The 23,952-nt window shown below is 37.5% G+C and overlaps 1 protein-coding gene across 1 annotated transcript; it reads left to right on the top strand.

Moving 5' to 3' along the window:
- The first annotated feature begins 549 nt into the window (after positions 1-549).
- camkk2 (calcium/calmodulin-dependent protein kinase kinase 2) lies at positions 550-21,011 on the top strand. The gene is made up of 16 exons (XM_084386676.1): positions 550-676; positions 8,555-9,173; positions 10,584-10,631; positions 11,919-11,972; positions 13,964-14,015; positions 14,165-14,298; positions 14,838-14,874; positions 15,020-15,041; positions 15,140-15,228; positions 16,179-16,378; positions 16,471-16,524; positions 16,651-16,724; positions 16,801-16,888; positions 17,788-17,919; positions 18,076-18,176; positions 20,475-21,011. The coding sequence occupies exons 2-16, from the start codon at positions 8,598-8,600 to the stop codon at positions 20,545-20,547; spliced, it is 1,734 nt and encodes a 577-aa protein (XP_084242802.1). The 5' UTR covers positions 550-676; positions 8,555-8,597; the 3' UTR covers positions 20,548-21,011.
- Positions 21,012-23,952: the final 2,941 nt, after the last annotated feature.

The raw sequence follows: 23,952 nt of genomic DNA, 5'->3' as shown, positions 1-23,952 counted from the left end.
CTCTTCACAAGAATAAATGCCCATAGTTGTGTCCAAATACAGTTTCCACTGAAATGTCAATGGCAATGAAAGTTCAGCCAGGAGCATAATTGAATTGGCTTGTAAGATCAATAGTGCTGTAAAATTGATTAATTACATCTCTTATAAAAGTTTGCAAATATATATGTGTGTCTGTGTCTGTATGTATGTATGTATGTATGTATGTATATATATATATATATATATATAGAGAGAGAGAGAGAGAGAGAGAGAATATATACAAACTTTGTTAGATTCTATGTTAGATGCAGTTAATTGCGATTAACAGTTAATTGATTTGACAGCACTTAAGCACGATACTTTCGGGGATTTACATGAAATTGTGAGAATGAAAAGTTTAATTTGTGATTGACTCCGTGTCAAAATGCAACTGAATAAGAGTGCAGGAATTCTAGTGAAGTACAGCAATGAAGTTCAATTAATCAAGGACTAATAACCCCCTGCTTGTCAGCGGATCATTAGGCGCAGTTCCCCGTGTGAGCGCTAGATGTCGCCACTCCTCTCACATTCACTCAGCAGCAGCAGAAGCACCTCGTCCCCCGCTGCCTGCACATCATACCATATCATAAACCGCTACCATTACTGCCAGCGAGCTAACAACATACCCTTCAAAAACAGGATCTTATAAACGCCCGAGGTAAGGACATTTAACACTGAATTAACGATTTGTATCGTACTTCTCTATAGCGACATGCGTGAACATACGTGATCACAATCATTTTATTAATCCTCGGCTGGATTTTCCAAACATCTGTTTCGTAAGAGATGCGTTAGCCAGCTTTAGCAAAATAACAACCTGCCTTAAAATTATTCTCCAAACGGCATCAGCTCTTCGAGCCAGTCTCAGTGTTTACTTGACGCTTTTGCAGATTATGTGGCACGAAATTGCGTTGCATGTCAACTGTAAAACTGGAGTGATATAATAAAGCCTATACACATCTATATATTCACATATGAGAAGTTGGGTTATTCTACGAAATAGACGCATTTTCCAGTTCGATAATGGGATTTAATGTAAAAAAAAACAAAAACTATTTTTTTATATTCACTGAAACAATTAGTGTTAATGAATTGCATTGTGCTATATCAAGCGAAATGAATGCGTGTCAATGTATTATAGGACAGCCAGGAATGATATATTGTAACAGGGTTGACAGTTTTTAGTTAAAGTTGATATTACAAGCTCGTGGAACTATAAAGTGCTTATTAGGAGGATCATTTAATACTGGTATTTCAGCAAGTATCCATTATTTTTACATTACGTGTTCAGGTAAACCGGATTGAAAATTAAGAATTAAATACTGACAACGTTGGCAAAAAAGAAAGAAAGAAAGAAAAGATTGTAACTTCTCCTTCAAGAAATCACATTTTGAAAGTTTGTATATTTGTATTTTTCTTATTGTGTTTGAAGTTGGCATTATCCATTGACTGTTAAAATCATTTTTTCCCACATATGTATATGAGAGACAAAAATGGCACCTGTTTTGTAGAATGACCCAGTTACCGAAGAATTCAGCATCCTTAATTCATTTTCATCCTGCCTGTTTGACAGCTGACAAGTGAAACCCGTAAAATCACTGGCTGTGTATCAACATCTTGTGAGCTTCCTGCCTAGACAGTATTTTTGTGCATCAAAGGCACATTTGAAAGGTGCACATGTCCAAAAATGCTGTCTAGTTTGATAGCTCACCAGGTTTCGACAGTTATTGTGTGATGCTTTAATCCGTATAATATAATGAAAGGAGATGTGTGCATGCAAGTATATTAGATGTCAGTTGTGCTGTATTATTAAGAAATTATATTTTGTATCCACTGACTTGCTTTGGGTGTTTGGGTCTAAAATAGTTTGCCTTGTTTGGAGAGAGTGGCATAAGAAGGTCCCTGGAGGGCTTTTCCCTGTGGAATGAGCCATTCGGGTATGATGATTTATGTGCAAAAAGTATGATTGTGGTTGCCATAGTTACTTTTCATTTCTTAGTTTATGGAATGTGATCAGATGCAACTAACATAATGACACGGTAAACATCCACCGACTTGGCCTTTTTGTTTTTAAACTGCTGTAAAATTCCAGAAAAAAAGAATCACAGATTAAAATAAAATCAAATTTTGTACAGAAGTTTAAGCACCAGATTACGAGCTGCACATTTCTGCTTTTTAAACCCTGCTGAATATTTTGCCCCATAGACCTTATTCAGAGCAGCGCCATCACAGGAATGAAAGCGAGGCTGTGAGGGATAGACTTACCGTGTTTTCAACGGCATCCGCTGTAAAAGCCAAGATCACTTATAATTTTCTATAATGTTGTCTGGAGTTTTTTTGTCTACTGAAATTTACTTGGAAAGACATTTTTCCAGTGTTTCGTCAACAGAACATTAACTAACAGTACAACCGAACACTGAAGAGATGCATGACTATCCCTCACAGCCTCGCTTTCATTCCCGCTAATGAAAGATGGCGCTGCTGTGAATAAGATCTATAGACTTCAACTGTCAATGCACTATAGTAAAACTGAGTAAAGCAACATAATATCTGTGGTCATCATCGAGACTGTTACAGATGGTGTTGAGAGAGCTTAACTCATTTTCCACCCAGAACTTGTGTTTAAAGTGTAAGGTATAACATGGTGGTTTAATGTTGGAAATTGGAAGATGAATGCATATTTAAATTGGGTCATTTATGTAGTAGAAATGTGAAATTATTTTAGAAGTTGGTGCCGTCTAGACTGAGAAAAGCCAGAAAATTTATTTTTGGCTACGAAAGACAACAATTCCCAGAATGCACTTGCTTCGCTGCCCTACGAGGCCACTCCAAAGCCACGCCTATTGGTTGCAGAGGGCAGTATCGGAAGAAATGATACAACTAGGCTAATAGTTGACTCGAAACTGAAAAGACGCCGTTTTTTCGTGAGATCCCCCTATGGGCGGATAGAAAACATGCGGAACGAGCTCCTACTACTGGCTGTAGTCTCCAGCCTCAGGCCAAAAAAGCCTCAGATGACGCAAAATTACATTTTTACAAATACTACTGGGTTTCTACTGATACAAAGCTTAATGCTAATCGGTGAAGTATCCCTTTAAATCACACTTTAAAAGAAATCTGTGAAATGTACAGTAAAAAACTTAGAAGAAACGGATTCAGCACAATGAAAAACCATCAAATGCGAAGTGTCACACTGGGAATGCCTGGGAATTTACGTTTATTTCAGTCAAAACTATAACTTCTTTTTCACTTCCAAAAACCATACAGTATTTTACTGTAAAATTACATGAAATAGCCTGATAGATGTATTACAGTTTTCAATGTACACTCACCTAAAGGATTATTAGGAACACCATACTAATACTGTGTTTGACCCCCTTTCACCTTCAGAACTGCCTTAATTCTACGTGGCATTGATTCAACAAGGTGCTGAAAGCATTCTTTAGAAATGTTGGCCCATATTGATAGGATAGCATCTTGCAGTTGATGGAGATTTGTGGGATGCACATCCAGGGCACGAAGCTCCCGTTCCACCACATCCCAAAGATGCTCTATTGGGTTGAGATCTGGTGACTGTGGGGGCCATTTTAGTACAGTGAACTCATTGTCATGTTCAAGAAACCAATTTGAAATGATTCGAGCTTTGTGACATGGTGCATTATCCTGCTGGAAGTAGCCATCAGAGGATGGGTACATTGTGGTCATAAAGGGATGGACATGGTCAGAAACAATGCTCAGGTAGGCCGTGGCATTTAAACGATGCCCAATTGGCACTAAGGGGCCTAAAGTATGCCAAGAAAACATCCCCCACACCATTACACCACCACCACCAGCCTGCACAGTGGTAACAAGGCATGATGGATCCATGTTCTCATTCTGTTTACGCCAAATTCTGACTCTACCATCTGAATGTCTCAACAGAAATCGAGACTCATCAGACCAGGCAACATTTTTCCAGTCTTCAACTGTCCAATTTTAGTGAGCTCGTGCAAATTGTAGCCTCTGCAAAGTGGTACCCGGTGGGGTCTTCTGCTGTTGTAGCCCATCCGCCTCAAGGTTGTGCGTGTTGTGGCTTCACAAATGCTTTGCTGCATACCTCGGTTGTAACGAGTGGTTATTTCAGTCAAAGTTGCTCTTCTATCAGCTTGAATCAGTCGGCCCATTCTCCTCTGACCTCTAGCATCAACAAGGCATTTTCGCCCACAGGACTGCCGCATACTGGATGTTTTTCCCTTTTCACACCATTCTTTGTAAACCCTAGAAATGGTTGTGCGTGAATATCCCAGTAACTGAGCAGATTGTGAAATACTCAGACCGGCCCGTCTGGCACCAACAACCATGCCACGCTCAAAATTGCTTAAATCACCTTTCTTTCCCATTCTGACATTCAGTTTGGAGTTCAGGAGATTGTCTTGACCAGGACCACACCCCTAAATGCATTGAAGCAACTGCCATGTGATTGGTTGATTAGATAATTGCATTAATGAGAAATTGAACAGGTGTTCCTAATAATCCTTTAGGTGAGTGTATAGACCTGATGCGTCAGAGAAACAAGCATGCCGCTATCTTTACAATTTTGTCTTTGAACTTTGTTTTTTTTTGTTGCGGTAGCTCTGTATATTTCTGTGGTATCGCTGTCGAAGAGTAATTAGCTGGTGAAGTGGATTTACTTCTTGTAGAATTAATGAAAGTTATCATGAGCATTGTAATGTTTGAAGCGGGTGTCTTAACAAATGTCTGCAGAGACCGGGAACATTTTAAAACAAGTGGTTCATTCATAAATCCGAAAGATCTCACCGGAAGACAGAACACAACGAGCGCAGCGCTGAAAAGGGGCGGGGCTACATAAGAACTGTAATGGAACTTACTGTTAACCAATTACCAGGTAACATTTTTACTGTATAAAAATTAGAATTAATTTTTTTTACACTGCATATCCTCTTGTCATCATTACTCTTGACCAAAGATTAGTACTTCGTTTTTTTCCCTGTTAAAGCATATATGTTTCAAAGAATGCTGCACTCCAGATGGTCCCATACAGTCAATCCTCTCTGGACCCTTTTCCCTGTGGACGCCCTGTGTATCTCACCATAATAATAACAACCAGGGGGTGGAAAGTGTGTGTTAAACTCAGTCATCTGGTGTAAGGCTGCATCTGTTTGTTTCTAGGGGATGATTGGTTTCTTCCAGGAGGTTATCCAAGGGCTCGATTGAAAACGGTGGATCTTTTTATGCGTTTGATGTGGAAGCCCTTTAATGTAGACCCCTTTTGTTATACATGTGGTCAGTGGGGGACCAGGCCCAAGGGATTGTTTCCGTGTGAGTCCAAGTCTCTATAACAAATGAGGGTTGTGTGTGTTTGGATGGTTGGGGACATGGGGGAGAAACACTTGGTTTGCAATCCATCAAAGATCGAAGTAGGTCACAGAAGAATGTGGAAACTGCTCTCTGATTAAAATAGCTCAGCCTACCATTGCAGTCAGGTCACATCTTGCCCGCATCTACCGTGTATTTCCTGTTTTTGAAAAGAGGATGTGATAATCTGCTTTTTTTGGTAAGGTATGCTTGCAACGCACACTTAATTCTACCGCGTCAGTTTCAAAGTTGCTTGCCGCTCGGACTGGATAAATGCACATCCATCCCTCTGAGTTTCTGCACACTTTCATCATCCCGCCATCAGCACCTGGTCTGATAAATGTGTCGGACATGCCTGGTCGCTCTGTGCTCAGCTGGGCTGTCTCTCTTGTCTGCGAGGTTGAGAGATGTGAGGATGGGAAGTCTCAAACGCCGTCCACACCGGTGATTCAAATAGCTGATTAATTTTGTTGCGTGCTACTTTATTAGCCAACATGCACTAATAAGAAAGGGGTGCCATGGTACAGTAATGGCATCAGATGTCATACTTTGATATGATACTGAATGATTGTCATCAAAGATAGTCACACTTTTCAACGCAATCAGTTTCTTTAATAAGGTTTTTGAAATAAGTCTCTTATACTCTCCAGAGCTGCATTTATTTGATCAAAAATACTGTAAAAACAGTAGTAAAAATATTGAAATACTGAAATAATGTGAAATATTATTACCAGTTTAATATTTAACCAGTTTTATTTTAATATTTTTGGTGCTCAAGAAACATTTCTTACTGCACAATATTCATATATAACAAATAAATATCAGTATAAAGTATAATACATTTTAAATTGGTGTAAGCTTGTAAGTTTCATGACAATTAAAAAATATTTTTTGCAATTATGCTCAATATTTTGCATACTATTTATATAATATTAAATAATAAATTTAAGGCTATCAAAAAAAAAAAAAAATATATATATTTTAAATATTGCTCTTTGTGATCTCTATATTAGAGATTGGCAATATCAGGAAATATCAATGTTGAAAACAGTTGTGCTGCTTAATATTTGTTTTGTGGAAACTTCATTAATTGAATGCATCCTTGCTGAATAAAATTATTAATTTCGTTCAACAACAACAAGAAAAAAATCTTACTGTCCCCAAATTTTTGAACGGTTTTGTAAAATGACATTTAAGATTAAAATAGAACCTGCATAAATATAATGGCAGTAATATATAACTTATTAAAATGTTTAAATGTAATAATGAGCATAATGGTACTTTTGTCTGCTTGACTGATGAATCATGATGTATGTTTGAAAATGTTTAGAACACAGGATGCTGCAAATATGATGTTACAATCACTTGGCTGTCACTTGTTGTCATATTGATGTCATGTAGAATCCATCATTCGTTCTCCTGCTGGCAGAATCTCTCAGTAGATGATGGATGGAGAGAGAGACAGTTTAAGAAACAAAATAAACTACATTTTTGCATTTTATGCCTAAATATGAATGGTGCTCGGCTTGCTTAATACAAAGGTTGACACATAAGTTGTTTCTTAGGTGCTCTGACTGGTTCTGTCATGTTGCTATGTGGTCGCTAGGGTGTTCTGGGTGATTATAAAGTGGTTTAAAGTCTAGCCCCAAGTGTCTATGGTATTCTGGTCTCTGGATATGGCTTGGTCCTTCTTTCAATGTGAGGTTATTTCCAGTATGACTGACATTTTTAGCTAGAAAAGCTCGAATCCTCATCAGCGTGTTCTGATTTAATGTGAAAATGAGTGTCAGGGATGTAATAACTTGAGAAATGGATGCGGGAGGGGTCAAAGATGAGGAACGCTGAGAAAAATATGCTTCTTTTTTTTCGCAGCGTGTTCTCGAAAGAGGGAGAGAGAACACCATCTTCCAGCTGTGTGGGTGTTTTGACAGGAGAATGCATGGAGGCCAGGGCCCCGAGATGATATTACAGCAAAAACATCAGTAGAGATTCGATCGCAGATGAAGAAATGACAGAGACAGAGAAGAAAAACTAGGCTGCATTGAATCTCTGTAAATGTGAGAGATAGATAGAAATGAGGACGCATGGAGGGGGTGGGCACAACCCACACAAGTTCTCCTTTCTGAACCCCTCGGAGTAATGAATGTCTTTTTTATTGTACTTGCTTATATTTCTCTCGTTCTGTGAGACCCACACCTCTCCCACACACACAGTGTCTCTAATGTTCAGAAAATCTGCTTTCCAAAGAAACTGCAGCACTTTGCATGTAAATCAAGGCCATTAGAAACAGAGCATTAGAGCTCAGAGCAGAATGGAGATATGTAATATTTTTCCAGCAGGCTTTACTTTGAGGAACGTTTGAAGCATCTTATATTCAGCTTATTAGCTGCATCCAGTCATTTAATCTGTACAGATAAGGACAAGACTCAGAGAATAAGGACAGAGAAAAATGGAGGTCAAGCATATGTTTTTGAGTCTGTTCCCATTTATGCTTTATCCTAATCAGCATCAGGGAATACCTGGAAATCTTAGTGATTTTTTTTAAATCTTGATTTTGTAGGGTTGTAAAAGCTATGGAATATATATATATTTAACCCTATATTGTCAAAAGTTCAAAAAAAATACATAAATGCATACAATAGTAAAAATAATATAATACATTATTAATTTTAATAAAAAAAAAAATAATAATAATAATATATATATATATATATAATTATATATAATTATTTTTATTTTATGGCGTATACTTTTTAATATGGCGTAGACTTCAAAGTAATGGGATTTTTTTTTTTTTTTATTAAAAATATATTTTATATATTTAATATTATAAATTAATACCAATTAATTCAAAAGTAAATGTTAAATATAATTATTATATAACAAATATAATAAATATATTATGTATAAACTGTACATTACAAAATATTGGGGATTGAAATTGCTCTTCGTGATCTATATTAGGGGTGGGCAAAAAAAAAAAAAAAAAACTGATGAAAAAAGTACAGAAAATATAATGTCCTTTTGACTTGACTTTTCCTAATTTTCCTAAGGCCACTTCCCAAATGATTCTCAAAATCAAAGAAATGTATTGGTCAAAAGCTTTGGGAGCCCTGTGAGTTGACATTTCTGTATGTTCTGTATGACACATAAGATTGACCAAATCTGTTTTTCTTGCAAGGTGTTGATGGAGGGACTACTGAGAGGTGTTTGGGAAGGACACTATGTTTCCCTGTGTCTCCTCCTGGCCCTCTTCTGATCCCCCTGCCGCTCTCGGCCATGCTCCGCCCATTCCCTCGGTACAGCCACTGCCTGACCTGCTGCGGAGCTGCGTTGTGTTCCCTTCCCCATCCACGCGCCTGAGCCCTTGCACCAACGAGATGGAGTCCATGATTGTGGTGACGGAGTACGAGCCCAGTGATGGCTCAGGGCAGGAGGGCGGAGAGGAGGAGGAGGTGGAGGACATGGACAGCTCGGAAACGCCAGAGCCGGCATCGTCAGGTCCGGTACCGCCCTTCCGTATGGCCTCCTGTGATCTCTTATCCCACACGTTGGGCCGCCCGGAAGCGCTCTTCCCAGAACCGCAGGAGCACAGAGGTAGACTCAGCCTCTCCGACAGGAAGCTGTCGCTACAGGAACGCTCACAGACACTTTCGTCGCCCTGTGGCTCTCCGGGGCTGAACGGACGCTATATTTACCCATCGCTGCCCTACTCGCCAATCACCTCCCCTCACTCGTCTCCACGCCTCCCTCGAAGACCAACCGTGGAGTCTCATCGTGTGTCCATCACAGACCTGCAGGTAGGTGGCCCGAGTTAACGCCATGCGTGTTTGGAAGTGTTTGAAAGTCTCTTACAAACAACAACACAATGACTACCATCATGCCTAATAATTATGTAGACTACCTGTCAAAAGTTTGGAATAATTTAGATTTTTATTTATTTATTTGTTAAATCTCTTATGCTCATCAATCTGCGTTAATGTGATCCAACACACAATAAAAACAGTAATTGTGAAATATTATTGCTAAATAAAATAGCTGTTTTCTATTTTAATGTGTATTTATTCCTGTGATGCAAAGCTGAATTTTCAGCATCATTACTCTAGTGTTTAGTGTCACATGATCCTTCAGAAATCATTCTGATTTGCTGCTCAATTATTATTGGTACTAAATTATGTAATGGTATAATAATAGTAAATGGTTCCTTTAATTATCAATGTTGAAAACAGTTTTTACTGCTTAATATGTTTGTGGAAATCATAATAATTTTTTTTTTGATGAATAGGAAGTTCAAAAGAACAGCTTTTATTTGAAAAGAAACATTATAAATGTCTTTACCGTCACTTTTGATGCATTTAATGCATTCTTGCTGAATAAAAGTATTTTTTTTTTTTTTTTTTTTTTATCTTACTTAATTGGTTGGTAGTGCATCATGGTTTCCACAAAAATATGAAGCAGCACAACTGGTTTCAGCATTGAAAATAAGAAATGTATCTTGAGCAGCATATTAGAATGATTTTTGACAGGTCATGTGACACTTTAAAACTTTCACATGGAAAAAAAACCCAGCTTTCATCACAGGATTCAATTACATTTTGAAATATATTCACATAAAATCAGTTCTTTTAAATTGTAAAATTTCACTATGTTACTGTTTTTACTGTATTGGTGAGCATAAGAGACTACTTTCAAAAACATAAAAAAATCGTAATAATTCCAAACTTTTGGAACCACTAAAACCGAGACAATGCTATGGCCTGAGATTTGAGCTGCTTGTTTGAGAACTGATGTTGTCTTTGAGAAGATCATTTCCTTTTCTTCAAGTCTGCAAAGTCAAGGTTGAGAAGGTGTGTAAGGTAAGGTTACTGACAGGAGCAATTACCTTCCTCTTATTGGTGCTTGTCAAGAGAAAATTCCCCAATAGATGCTTCTGCTTTTCCATTAGGACATGAAATCAGCAAGAAATGTGTGTAGCTTTAGCTTGTGTGCCTTTCTCGGCTCGAGTACTCCCTGTAGTACTTCTTTTGCTAATGCTTTTGATTCTTTGAACCTGGAATGTTGCAAGCATCATTTTTGATGAGAGAATCAAGTTTGCGTTTGCTGTGATCTTTGGCCACACTGGCTGAAGTAGTTGTCCTTCGGTGACTAAAACCCCCGTAAAAAGACCTCAGTGTCACTGATCAATGAAATCTGTGTCTTTATTTCAAAAGGACTGCGTGCAGCTCAACCAGTACAAGCTGAAAGATGAGATCGGAAAGGTATGTTTATTTTTCATTTATTATTTATGCATAGATCGTTCCCTTCTAAGAGTGAGATGAATGAAAGGTCTGCTGAAATATTAATTGTGCTGTTGTTCTTATTTCAGAACAAACTAATATCTCCCATGTTTGGTATAGTAAATAAAAAATGCAAATGATTTCTGAAGGATCATGTGACACTGAAGATTGGAGTAAAATTCAGCTTTGCCATTACAGGAATAAATAAATCTTTAAAATATATTAAAGTAGGAAACAATCATTTAAAATGGTAATAATATTTCACAATATTACTGTTTTTACTGTACAAATAAATGCAGCCATGGGGAGCATAAGTTACTTCTTTCAAAATTTGTATAAAAAAACAAAACAGATTGACACTATTGACCATTCAGAATTTAAGTAAAATCATCATGTTTTTTTTATAGAATAGAATAGAATAGAGAATACAGTTTGTAACTGTTTGTTCAATGTTGTATTTTAGTTGTATTTTTGCTTTATTTTTTAACATTTCTAAAACCAGGTAGATTTCCTTGCTTAATATATTAAAATTAAATTATCTTGGAATACCATTTAATAGAATTGAACAGAACAGAATAGAATAGACATGTACCATGTTTTGAAACAAAGTATGTTTTAAGACAACGTACCATGTTTTACCATGTTTGTTTTGTTTTTGCTATGGGATATAAATATGGTGATCATAATATATATAGCAAAGTACCATGGTATTCCCATCTGATGCCATCAATAAACCATAGTGCTACCACCATACATTATTCTAAGAAGCATAGAGTAGGATAAGAGCATGAAATGAATTTTCTACAATATTTATGGTAATGCCGCAATGAAATTTAAAGGAGCAGTGACGTGTTTTCACTGTTGCTGTTCCACTAAGCTTCATCTTGATACGAGGGCATGGAAAACTGTCAGCTTGGATGTGGAGATTCCTGCTCTGCTCTCATCTCTGGTGTCTGAGGGTTGGATTCCCTGCTGGGATGGCAATCTGCTCTCCCAGCTGGGACCTGTGTGTGTGTGTGTAGGTTTGAGAGAGATAGAGACAGAACAGAAGTGGAATTATGCCTGTCTGTGGAGTTCATCATGACACCGGCTGTTGCCTACTGGCTCGGTTTGGTTTACATGTTCTACAGTTAATCAAATGGCAAAAATGCTTGGACTCTTTAGCTTCCTGTTTCCCTCAGGTTAATGCCTGTTACTGATTGTGTTTGCACTGCAATTTGTTCCACTTACAAGTTGTTGTGAATGACGCACCTTGTTTTTTGGATAAAGGGCTCCTATGGAGTTGTCAAGCTGGCGTATAATGAAGACGACAACACATACTATGTAAGTGATGCAACCCGGTCTCGCACACATATATTTACACACTTCATTTCAGTTTTATTTAGGCGAGTAAAGAGCGAACATCCTAGTGTTATCGGTAATCTTTGAATTATGATTTGCCTAGTTGAGGTGCCCTTCAGCAGCCAAAAATGGTCTCATTGACACCATCACAGGCTGCCTTCAAATCCTCTCAGGAAGTTCCTCCTTACGGGCTCCAAAATCATAATTATGATGTGCATTCAAGTGATTTGAATTGGAGTAAAATGGACATGTTTCATTCTATTTTTTGCAGTGCAGAGGCATGCAAGTTTGGTCCTAGAGAGCCACTGTCCTGCAGAGTTTGGCTCCAGTCCTGAAAAAAGTCTACAGGACAGCGTCTCTCTTGGACCGAACTTGCCTACCCCTGCTCTAGTGCAACAAAATAAAGAGAAAAGCATACAAATTTGGTATGCTGTATTTTTTTAAAAGAATGATGGGATTTGTATTTTTTCTGCACAAGCCCATTGCCTCATAATCCAGCTAACTCCTCTATTAACTCTTTCCATCACTTATGAGACAACGCTTTCCCGCCATTGACGGAAATTTCCGGTTTGCCGTGTTTTCACTGTTATACAGTAGGGGGCGCTATGACACATCTTCTGAAAGAGAACTTAATCTCCTGATCAAAAAACATGTAAAGAAGAAACAGAAACAAGCGATAGCATACCTAAGCAGAGGCATGTAAAATATCACGATCATCAACATTAAACGGCATATAAATCAAAACTGCCTAATGATACTGAATGAAATGTCGACCCAGGAAAAGCTATAGGATTGTGAAGCTTTGGGGGTGTCGATGGACTCAATCTACTCAATCTATGTTTTGATCATCGTTCTGAAATCTGATCTGGATGTAGTCAAAAACCAAGCGGCAACCTTCCTGTCTCTCTCTTGAAACCAACAAGGAAGTGACTTAAACTGCAATTCATTGACTGGCCACTAGAGACAGGCTGCAAAAGAGAGTCAATCCCATGTTAAAATTTATAGCAGAAAAAAATGTGTTTACAGCCTGGTGCAAAAAGTGGTTTTGGTCTATATTGCTAATTTTGCCATTCATGACAACAGTGAGGGAGGTGATTTTTTTTTTTTTATAACTCATCCGTTTAAGTTCTGCATAATTAAGGGCGTGGCCACTTGAGTGACAGGTGGATTGCTGCTGTCAGTACTAGTCGTTTTGTCTGCTGTCTGTTAGTTGTCACTTCACCTTAGCTAATCCCGCTTCTTGCCCATTTTCGTTTATCCGGGAGTGACGCGCGGCGGCGCGCTACCAAGATGGCGACGACTCGCTCCGCCCACTTTGGGCTGTAAAAATGCTCTTCAGAAACCTACGGGTGACGTCACGGACACTACGTCCATATTTTTTTACAGTCTATGACAAAAAACGCCAAAACTTTTTACTCCAAATGCTCACATTCAAGTGTTGATAAAAAACTAAAATGGATGCATTAAGAATAAAAGTTTTTTGTTTGTTTGTTTGTGTAAAAGTAGAGGCTCTGTTCTTTCTTTTGATATATTGCATGTTCAGATATTCATACAACAAAATATTCTGGGGGCCATGAAACTGGCTGGCAACTTAAAAAAAAAAAAACGCTGGTGGGGAAAGAGTTAATGTTTGTGATTTTATATATTTTTCATATTCTTGCCACTGTGTATTGTTGAGATTTGATAAATTGTTTCATTTTAATTTGAGATAGACTATCCTTATCTTGATAATAATAATATTATTAACATGCTGTAGTAATGATAATAATAAGAATATAATATGTTGTTGTTGAAATAATTTGATGTTAACTTAAATTTGCTCCTTGCTCTGATTAGTTATTACTACTTTTTTATCCCATTTTTTGGTGTAGTTGTATCACAGTGCTGGTTGTAGAATGGGGCATATGTTACCCAGCACCAGTAATAACACTGGATATCTGCTCTCACTCTCTCATTCTCACTGCTCTCCACAGGCCATGAAAGTGCTGTCCAAGAAACGACTGATGAGGCAGGCTGGGTTCCCGCGTAAGTGTCTGCTTTAAAGCAGATGGAACGCACAGCGGGGTTTATGATTGAGTGTATGTGTGTGAGGTTGGGGGCGCACTTTCATCAGCTAGCAGAACGCCTAATACTTCAACCTTTCACATGATTTTCCTCTTCGTTGGTTTAAACAGGCAGACCTCCTCCTCGTGGGGCAAGATTGGCCCCTGAGGGCCCCCCTCAGCCCAAAGGGCCTCTGGAGCGTGTTTACCAGGAGATAGCCATCCTCAAGAAGCTTGATCACCCTAATGTGGTTAAGCTTGTGGAGGTGGGTGCTTCTATTCTCAGTATGCAGTGTTCTCACAGTCTTAAGTTAGCGTGAAGTGTGCAATTTATGCCCCACTAATGGAAGTGGAATTTAAAAAATAATGACTGTTTTCGAACAGGTTTCCCAAAATGCTTCCACCCTCGGACAAACAGAAAATCCACCTATACATTTATTAAACTGGGATGGGGAAAGTATTTTAACCATGAATGAATGTGAAACAGTGAGGGATAGATATACAGTTTGTTAAACACTGCAAAAATACTAGTTTCTAGTAAAATGTTTAAACCTTTCTGAAAAGACAACTTTAGACAAGACAATTTTAAGCATAAATCTAACAATATGTAGTGAGGTAAAAAAAAATATATATGAAGAAGAAAGAAACTTATGTTTTTTACAAGTCAGGAAAACTGGGTTGTCATAATTAGACGTTAAAAGTTAATGCAGTCCATCATATCAAATTAACTGATTTTTTTTTAAGTTTTATGCTGACTGGTTTCGTTCTCTTTCTAAACAGCTTTGGGTTGTTGTTTTTTTTGTAGGTGCTGGATGATCCAAGTGAAGACCATCTGTACATGGGTAAGTCTGGCCAGATACTCATCCTCTTGGCAGATGCTACACACTTGCACATGCACAATTTATTCTACTTTTCGGTGCTTTATGTATGTGAAGCCAGAGAATGTAATGCACAACACCTTAACTCTTTTCCTCTGTGCTTTCACAGTATTCGAGCTTGTCAAACGAGGGTGAGTAAGCACGTTATTTCTGATTGTAGCGCCGGCCCATGCTGTGCTAGTGTCACTCTGCTAGAGAAACTGTGTCTCATTCCCCCATGTGTTTGCAGAGCAGTGATGGAGGTTCCTGCTGATAAGCCCCTGGATGAGGACCAGGCACGCTTCTACTTCCAGGACTTGCTGAGGGGAATCGAATATTGTGAGTGCGGGAATTTAGCTAAAGCTTAGCGATGTCATCAGTACTCATGATTGGTTCTGGTACATCCAGCTAAAAGGGCACGATACCTTGCAATTGGCTAGGCTCTGATAAGTGTTATGGAGCCACACTTTTAGACTATTAGTCTTTTCCACAAAGCTTATTCTGGCCAAGAACAAGTATTTAGTATTATTTATATACTATTATAGTATTTATTACTATTTTGAATTAGCTTTTTTATATCTTCAGTATTTTGTCGTGTTTTTTTAATTTATATTTTTATATTGTTTAGCTTCATTTTTATATATACTATTATAGTATGTATTAATATTTTGACTATCTATCTATCTATCTATCTATCTATCTATCTATATATATATATATATATATATATATATATATATAGGTTTTTATTTTTATTTTATGTTTAAGTTTGTCATTCTTATCGGTTTGTCTACATATTTAAATTTTTTATACTATTATAGCATTTATTAAGTTTTGTCTTAATTTACAGCTTAATTTTTCAAGTTTTAATCCTTTCGTCATGTGCTTTTGTCATTTTTACTATATTTTTAATATTTATATATTTTAAAAAGATATATATTTTTATTTTATTTTAAATTAGATTTCAGTTAGTTACTAATACGAGGTTACCAAATACAATAAAAAGAAAAGAAAGTAAAATAAGTATATAAAATATTTATATTTTATTTCAGCTTTTTAATAGTTTTAGCTAACGATAACAGCACTGCCATCTGACTGACATTTAAAGTAAATCTGTGTCCCAATTGCATAAAAACCAATCAGATTAGAGCTTTTAGTTTTCAGAAAGTTCTTGTCATATTTATCTGCAATATGCTTCAAACAGTGAGACTAGGTACCGTTCTTGTTGCTAGTCATCAGAATGCTTTAAATAACAATCAAAAGTGATGTCAGCTACTCATCCTCAACAGTACATTATCAGAAAATCATCCATCGGGACATCAAGCCTTCCAACCTGCTGGTGGGAGAAGATGGCCACGTTAAGATTGCCGACTTTGGGGTCAGTAACCAATTTGAGGGAACGGACGCCCTGCTGACCAGCACAGTGGGAACGCCAGCATTTCTTGCCCCAGAGACCCTTTCAGAGACCCGCAAGAACTTCTCTGGAAAGGTTAAAAGCTCTTTTCTCTAAGCTAGTTGCTAATAACCTGTCAGTATTGCTGTCAATTTTGATTTGATCAGGTTAACATCATGTTTTTATAGGCTCTGGATGTGTGGGCAATGGGAGTCACCTTGTACTGTTTCATCTTTGGAGTGGTACGCCCTGTTTTGACCTTCGTATTCCTCATGAAATATGCGGTGTTAAAAATAATCCAACATTTAATTCAGCAAAAGTGTGTAAAATGGATGTTGCCTTTGACTTGACTTTCTCTCTCTCCACAGTGTCCTTTTATGGATGAGCGTATTTTGAGCCTCCATCAGAAGATCAAGACCCAACCGGTGGAGCTTCCCGAGAAGTGAGTATTTCTCTTGAGCCTGAAAGACCTTCCCCATCCGTTTTGACATTGATAGCATTTTTGTACCACTTTACAGCGCGGACATATCAGATGACTTAAAGGACCTTCTTTTTAAAATGTTGGACAAGAATCCCGAAACCAGAATTACTGTCCCACAAATCAAGGTCAGTATGACTCTTTTCCTCGCCAACGTCTCCTTCGAGTCCATCATAGGTGAAATGCGTAATTTCAGAACCACTAACGACACCAATAATGTTTCCTGAAAGCTAGTCCTCATCTGTGATTGGTCAGAAAAACAAGCAGTTTTGCCCCAGAATATCTCTCTCTCTCTCTCTCTCTCTCTCTCTCTCTCTCTCTCTCTCTCTCTCTCTCTCTCTCTCTCTTTTTATATATATATACATACATATTAAAATGTAATTGATTCCTTTGATGGCAAAGCTGAATTTTACTCCAGTCTTCAGTGTCACATGATCCTTCAGAAATCATTCTAATATGGTGATTATTTTTTTATCAATATTGAATACACTTGTGCTGCGTAATGTTTAATAAGTCTTAAAGGGATAGTTCACCCAAAAATGAAAAGTCTGTCATCATTTACTCACCCTCAAGTTGTCCCAAACCTGTATGAGATTCTTTGTTCTGTTGAATACAAAAGAAGATATTTTGAAGAATATGGTATCCAGACAGTTGACAGTAGCAATTGACTTCCGTAGTATTTTTTTTCTTCTCTTCCATACTCTGGAAGTCAATGGGTCCCATCAACTGTCTGGTTACCATATTCTTCAAAATATCTTCTTTTGTGTGTGACATAAGAAAGAAGCTCATTTGGAACAACTCTCACTGACCCCAAACTTTTGTTTTGTACACGGTAGTGTAGTTTTTCTTATAATGTTATATTTAGCCTCCATACTTCAACTGAACCAAAAATAGAACCCTTCCTTATTCTTAAAAGAGGATTTCAAAGCACTTCCTTGTGTGAATATAGGACACTCCAACAACCTAGACACAGTCTTGAGTTAATTAATGATATCAAAGCCGGATTTTTGTTCCGTTGTTGTTGTAGGTGCACCCATGGGTGACACGGCACGGCGCTGAGCCCCTCCCCCCTGAGGACGACAACTGCTGCAGTCTAATAGAAGTGACAGAGGAGGAAGTGGAAAACTCTGTCAAGCACATCCCCAGCCTGGCCACCGTGGTGAGATCTCAACCCCCTGGTGGCCTATTTACACAACCTTAATTCTGTTTCATGAATACGCATAATGGATTCAATGCTAATAACCACATCAAATGAATAAACAGATTAATGACCCGATGCCTGTTTTTGAAACTTACCGCATGGTCTCTGCTACAGATCTTGGTTAGGACTATGTTGCGGAAGCGTTCTTTTGGAAACCCGTTTGATTGGGGCCGCAGGGAAGACAGGAGTCCCACCGCTCCAGGACACGTGTTATCGTAAGTCTTCCTCAGTTGGGATGGGCTATAACTGGAACAGACGTCCTGAACATAGACTTGGACTTCTGCAGTGGTTTCAGTGATCATTGAAAATCTGATTTTATAGCTGGTTTGACAGTACCTACTAATATAGATAGACGTACTATATAGAATTCTATGTCACTACCCTAGGTTCCAATGTAATACTATAATGATGTATTTTCAGGTTAAATAATGTTTAATGTCTATGCACAGGATTTCCACAGAAAATAATTTTTAATACTTTCTCAATTCCTTAAATACAAATGAAAAATTACAGCAATGCACATAAAGCCTGGCTGGCAAGCTATTTATTCAGCAAAGATGCATTAAATTGATCAAAAGTGACAGTAAAGACATTTATAATGTTACAAATGATTTATATTTCAAATAAAACGTTCTATTCATATACAATACGAATTATGGGGGAAAAGTTTTTCCACAAAAATATGAAGCAGCACAACTGTTTTCATTTCAACATTGATGAAAATTATAAGAAATGATTCTCGAACACCAAATTAGCATGATTTCTGAAGGATCGTGTGATTTCTGGAGTAATAGCTGCTGAAAATTCAGCTTTGCATCACAGGAATTAATTACATTTCAAAATAAAAACCGGTTCTTTTCTCTTAGTTGATAAATTAATGGCTTTTAAATCATACATCACAAATCATATATCACATTTTGAAACCAAAGCTACATGTTAACATTAAACGCTTTTAATGTACTTTCCGTTATCTACCTGATTAGCCTGCTAAGCTAAAATGCTTCACGCAAGATGCTAAAGGCACTGTCCCAAGTGGCTTGAAATCCACTTGAAATTAATTGCAGCCATTAAATCCACAACACCATAAGATGCATTCAAAATCATATACTGTTTTTTTTTTTTAAAGTACGTTCTATATAGTATGAATGTTTGTAGTATGAATGGAATCCGGACGTACTACATTCACCATGTTGACTCTGTCATGTGAGCTATAGCAAAGTGCCCATCGGATGCGCATGCCAGAATCTCACCAGAAGTTGTAGGTCATCCGGTTACTTTTCACCTAATGTTTTATGAATACTTGAATTTGGATATACTACTTTTTTCACCTACTATATAGTAGGGAAGTATGCATTTTCTGACACATAACGCCCATATGTCATTTTTTGACTCATGAGCGCCCCCTTGCAGCTATTCACACTGTTGCAATGATATTCTAGGTTGATTACTACCTAGCAAAGTAATATTAGCGTATAATATTAGCTTTGCTAAGCTCGTCGTTAAAACCATAGGATTATACGAGTAAAAATGATTTTCTGTGGTAATCAATAGCATGTTTAAGGAATATTTAGCATGAAACATTATTTTAAGGCTTTTGTATAGTCATGGTTTCAGGAATATTTGATAGATAAGCTCCGATTTAAGAATTCTCACATATCCGCATCTCTCCTGCCGTCTAGAAAAGGGAGAGCAGGGAGTTTGAAATACTGCCGCAATCTCTGTACCCCCAGGTAAAGCTCCGCTAGCCTGTTAGCAATCCACCTATGTCCTGTTCACTCTCCTCCACCTGTATTACATGTAGGAGATAATGGTCATGCCCATATTGAATGATCTGCACTTAAAATGAATGATGTGGTGTTTTTTAGCATGCTTTTAAGATCAAAACAATTCTCATTCAGATGGCTTAATGAATAACGAACTTCTCCGCTTGTGTTTTCCTACCTAATAAACCGCATTTTATGCATGTAATATCTAAAATATTCATGATATTCCCTTCTAAAAACCTCTTGTATGTATTTAACTGTGCAAGCTATGTTCAATAATAGTACATCAAGCATTTATATTTTGCATGTAATGTTTTAACAGATAAATATAAGTTCATGGGCAGTTCAGGATGATGTTTTCCAGGTCCTTCTAAATATCTGCATGCCCCTCATGCATAATATCAGCAGCGAAAAGAAAAGAGCATCCTGATTTGCCACCCAGCCATGGTCATTTTCTACAAGGACTTTGATTGGTTTGTCGGACTGGGTGCATTTGCATGTGGCACAGCAGTCCCAGCCTCCCCGGGACAACCCCTCGCAAAGACATGGCAGTCAGTCACTCTCATGTGCCACCTCCTGACCTGAGCATATGACTGATGCGATGCCATGTTACTTCCCCTCGCGCTGACTTAATTTACCCTCTGCATAACAGCTCTAGTCGCACTTAACAACAGTCTGCGTTGCCGCAGACAGGTTGACGCGCCTGGAATGTGCGACTGTTTTAAACCTCCACATTTGTCTGTTTCCTAGGAAACAAGAGAGCGAGGAAGGCGTGCGGAGCATGGACCTGCCCTTCGTGGGCGAGGATGAAGTTCTTTCCTGATAACCGTGGGCATCTTACTCAAGGGAAATGCATCAAGATGAGGCTGTTGTGGCTTCCGGAAGGCCAGGATATGGACCTGGGGCTGGGGCGTTGTTGATGTGGAGGGTGCCCATCCGCTCATGCATGCATTTGTACAGTCCACAGCAGCATGCACCGTATCTGTCCGCCCAGGTCTCTGCCGTCTCTCAGGACCCGTTTTCTGTGTGCGCGTGTTTCTACTCTCCTCTCCGGCTCGGAGACTCTGCTCTACTCCTCTACTGTAGCTAGGGGGCGCCAGTGAAGGCTAAACGGATGATCATCTTTAAGAATTTTTTTTTTAGAAGACATTTACAATTTCTTAGGTTTGTCCATCAGTCATTAAGTAGAGAGACATTCTGCTTGATTTCAGTTTTGGAGATCTGAAGTAAATTTGAAAATAATCATTCAAAATTAATTTCATTTCAAAAATCTTCTAAAAAAAAACAGGTTTGACAAAATTAAGAATAAATAATATACTGTATGCATATTAACTTTAGTCAAATAAATTAATAAATGGCCTTTAATGATTAAAAATCCTCAAATTTGCACACAACGTTCACTAATACGTCTTTAGAAGAAATGTATGATTTCTTAGGTTGGTCCATCAGGTCCATCTCATTGGTTAGAGACATGCTGCTTGATTCTCATTAGATTAGTAGAACTGAGTTTGAAAATAATAAAAGAAAAATAGCTCGGAGTTTCATCAGATATTAATTTCAACTTGAAAATCTTCTAAAAAAATCAGGTTTGTTTGATCAAAGATAAAATTTAAAAACAAATAAATAAATAAAAAGTACAATTTTTCAAATGTTTATAATAATTCAAATTTGAAGCCAGGAAATGTGTATAAATATAGTAAGGAGACACTTCAGGTGCGATTTAAAGAAAATACAGATATGTTTGTATGTGTGTGTGTTTGTTTATATATCAAATCACACCGCTTTGTGTTTGTATTATAATGTCTGCGCTGTAGACAGTGAACAGGACCAGTCCTGGAAACTATCTGGAAACTTTTTTTTAATACAACAAAGTCCAAATCCAAGAGATCAGAGCATTATGCATATAGCATGTTTTTTAAATAGTAGTTTAATTATTTAGGGTGCAAATAACATCTAAGTAGTGCCACTATATGCATCGTGACCATTCTTCTCCTTGTATGTACAGTAACGTGACCCTTTTAATCATGAAGGTAACAGTATCTTTCGCTTCCTTTTCCTGTGTAGAATTACCAAAATGCCATATAGTAGTGCATTCCCGACTTCGTCGTGATCAGAGTGAATTAGTCATAGCCATTTCTAAACTCTACGTTCAACGTTCTTGAGGAAATACAATAACTTTGTGCAATCTATGCATGAATTTTCACTTAAAGGAATCAATGTTTGTCAGTCTGTTTTGACACAAATGTATGCCTTACATTTTCATACTCATAACTGTAGCATAGATCATCAGTACATGTGCAGAATTTTATTTTATTTTTGTTGGTACAATAGAATTGTAGAATTTTAGATAAGTGTAGATGTATAGTAACTTGCTTAAGCTCAGTTTTAAAGTTAGCAAAAATAGTCCAAAGCCCTGTTGAGATTTTCTCAATGTGCACTATGGTCATGTATCTCCTGTGCTGATTATTTTTCTATGATCGTTTTAGCTGTAGTTTCAAAATGTCTGAGTGATGGTGCTTTTCCACCACTGAAATTTATAACATAGTTCATGCTTCCATGTATCAGGGGAGTCTTTCCTGCACAAGTAGGTTGAATGTATGTTGTTGGTTTACCTTGTAACTAAAGTAAACTCTATACCTTTTTTTTTTTCTTTAACCTTTTTCCCTCTGCATGTTAAACTTTGCTGTGTTTTACAGTACTTGTTTTTTGTGATTCTTTTTTTTCCCCCTCTCTCTTTTAGAGATTTATTTTTGTGTAGGTACTATTACTATGCATAAGAAATCTCACATTGTGGTGCAGTTCTGGACAGAGTCAGTCTGTTGGTCCTTTGTGTTTGTTCTATTGGATGTTGATTATTGAAAATTGAAGGAAACTTGCAATATTGACTCAAATATGCATGTGCACTGACAAACCCAAGCTGGTTATACAATACCACTATTATGTATTTGCTGAACGGATTTGGATGACCTTTTAAAGGTGCTTTATGGACATCATTTGTCATAGAAATGCTGTATGTTCAGAGATTTAGGAAACATTCTAAGTTCAAATACTTGTTTCTCCGAAAAACAACTTTATTCTACTTTGAAACGTGCATTCCGTTTTGGTCTGTGTGACCCCGCCCACTGCCAATTCACCCAATAGTATTTAGACACTCCGGGTTGCCAGTTGACGGAAAACACAGCGTATTGCAGCCATGGAAGCCAGCAAATGAACAGGATCAGTGATTGCAGATTCTACTCGACCAAAAAAAAAAACGTATACATTGCAAACGTATACAGTAGCTGAGGAACTTACAGTTCCATTGTCAACTACACTCGTTTCTGTTGCATGTTGCTCAATCTGGCAACCCACGTGAGCGTCGAGTCTGAGGAGGAGGGGGCGGGTAACAACTCTCCAGTATTTTGAATTTGGACTGTAGTACCTATTTCAACCACTAGCTGTCAATATTACATACTGCACCTTTAAAAAATATATATATTCAGGACCATAGAAGCACCATTCCCCGAGTAAATATTTATAGAGAAAATCTAAATATATATATATAGAGAGAGATTTATCTTATCTATAATTCAAATGATGCATGTTTATTGAAAACTTTAAATGAAGGCCTCTGTAACCATGTTTTCTTCTGTACGGTCAAAACTAGGAGCGAAATTAACCAGCTGAAATCAAAGACAGCATCTTTCAGTTTCCTATGTATAGCCATTTTCTCAGACGCTGACCATGCGAACGGTACTTTGAATTGATTGATTGTAGAGGTGTATATTGAAGAGAACGCTGTACTGTATATTTCTAACCTCTCAATATAATTCCTCACTGTATCTGCCCAGTATTTCTTGAAGGGCTAGGGTAAATGTTTGCATCCATATCACAAAAGAGATTGCGTTTCGAGCACTGTTGAGAGGGCTGTTTACATGTTACAAAAATGCATGCCGTCACATTCACGCAGTTTCATTCAGCATGGTTTCGAAGCATGTTTGAGCTCTTTACAGCATCCTCTGATCTCATTACTGATAATTCTATATATTGTATCCAGTTGATTATTTGAATAAATTGAAGTTGCCTTTAGTTTTTCTTTTTCATAATTATATCTTTTTGCTCATTATTAAAAAAAAAAAGAATCAGACAGTCTTTAAACAATACACAGTATAGTAATAGTGTAGATTTAAAGAAATGGTTCACACAAAAATAATTATTTCTTACATTCCACAGTAGGCAGAATGCCATG

This window comes from Rutilus rutilus, assembly GCF_951802725.1.
Source record: "Rutilus rutilus genome assembly, chromosome: 18".
Taxonomy (NCBI): Eukaryota; Metazoa; Chordata; class Actinopteri; order Cypriniformes; family Leuciscidae; genus Rutilus; species Rutilus rutilus.
Note: the sequence above shows the minus strand (reverse complement) of the source record. Positions and strands in the feature narration are given on the sequence as shown.

Coding starts and splice junctions, on each gene's coding strand:
- camkk2 (XM_084386676.1), top strand. CDS start 8,598: ATGTTTCCCTGTGTCTCCTCCTGGCCCTCTTCTGATCCCCCTGCCGCT. Junction 10,632..11,918: donor TGAAAGATGAGATCGGAAAG/GTATGTTTATTT, acceptor TTTTGGATAAAG/GGCTCCTATGGAGTTGTCAA. Junction 15,229..16,178: donor GCTGAGGGGAATCGAATATT/GTGAGTGCGGGA, acceptor CATCCTCAACAG/TACATTATCAGAAAATCATC.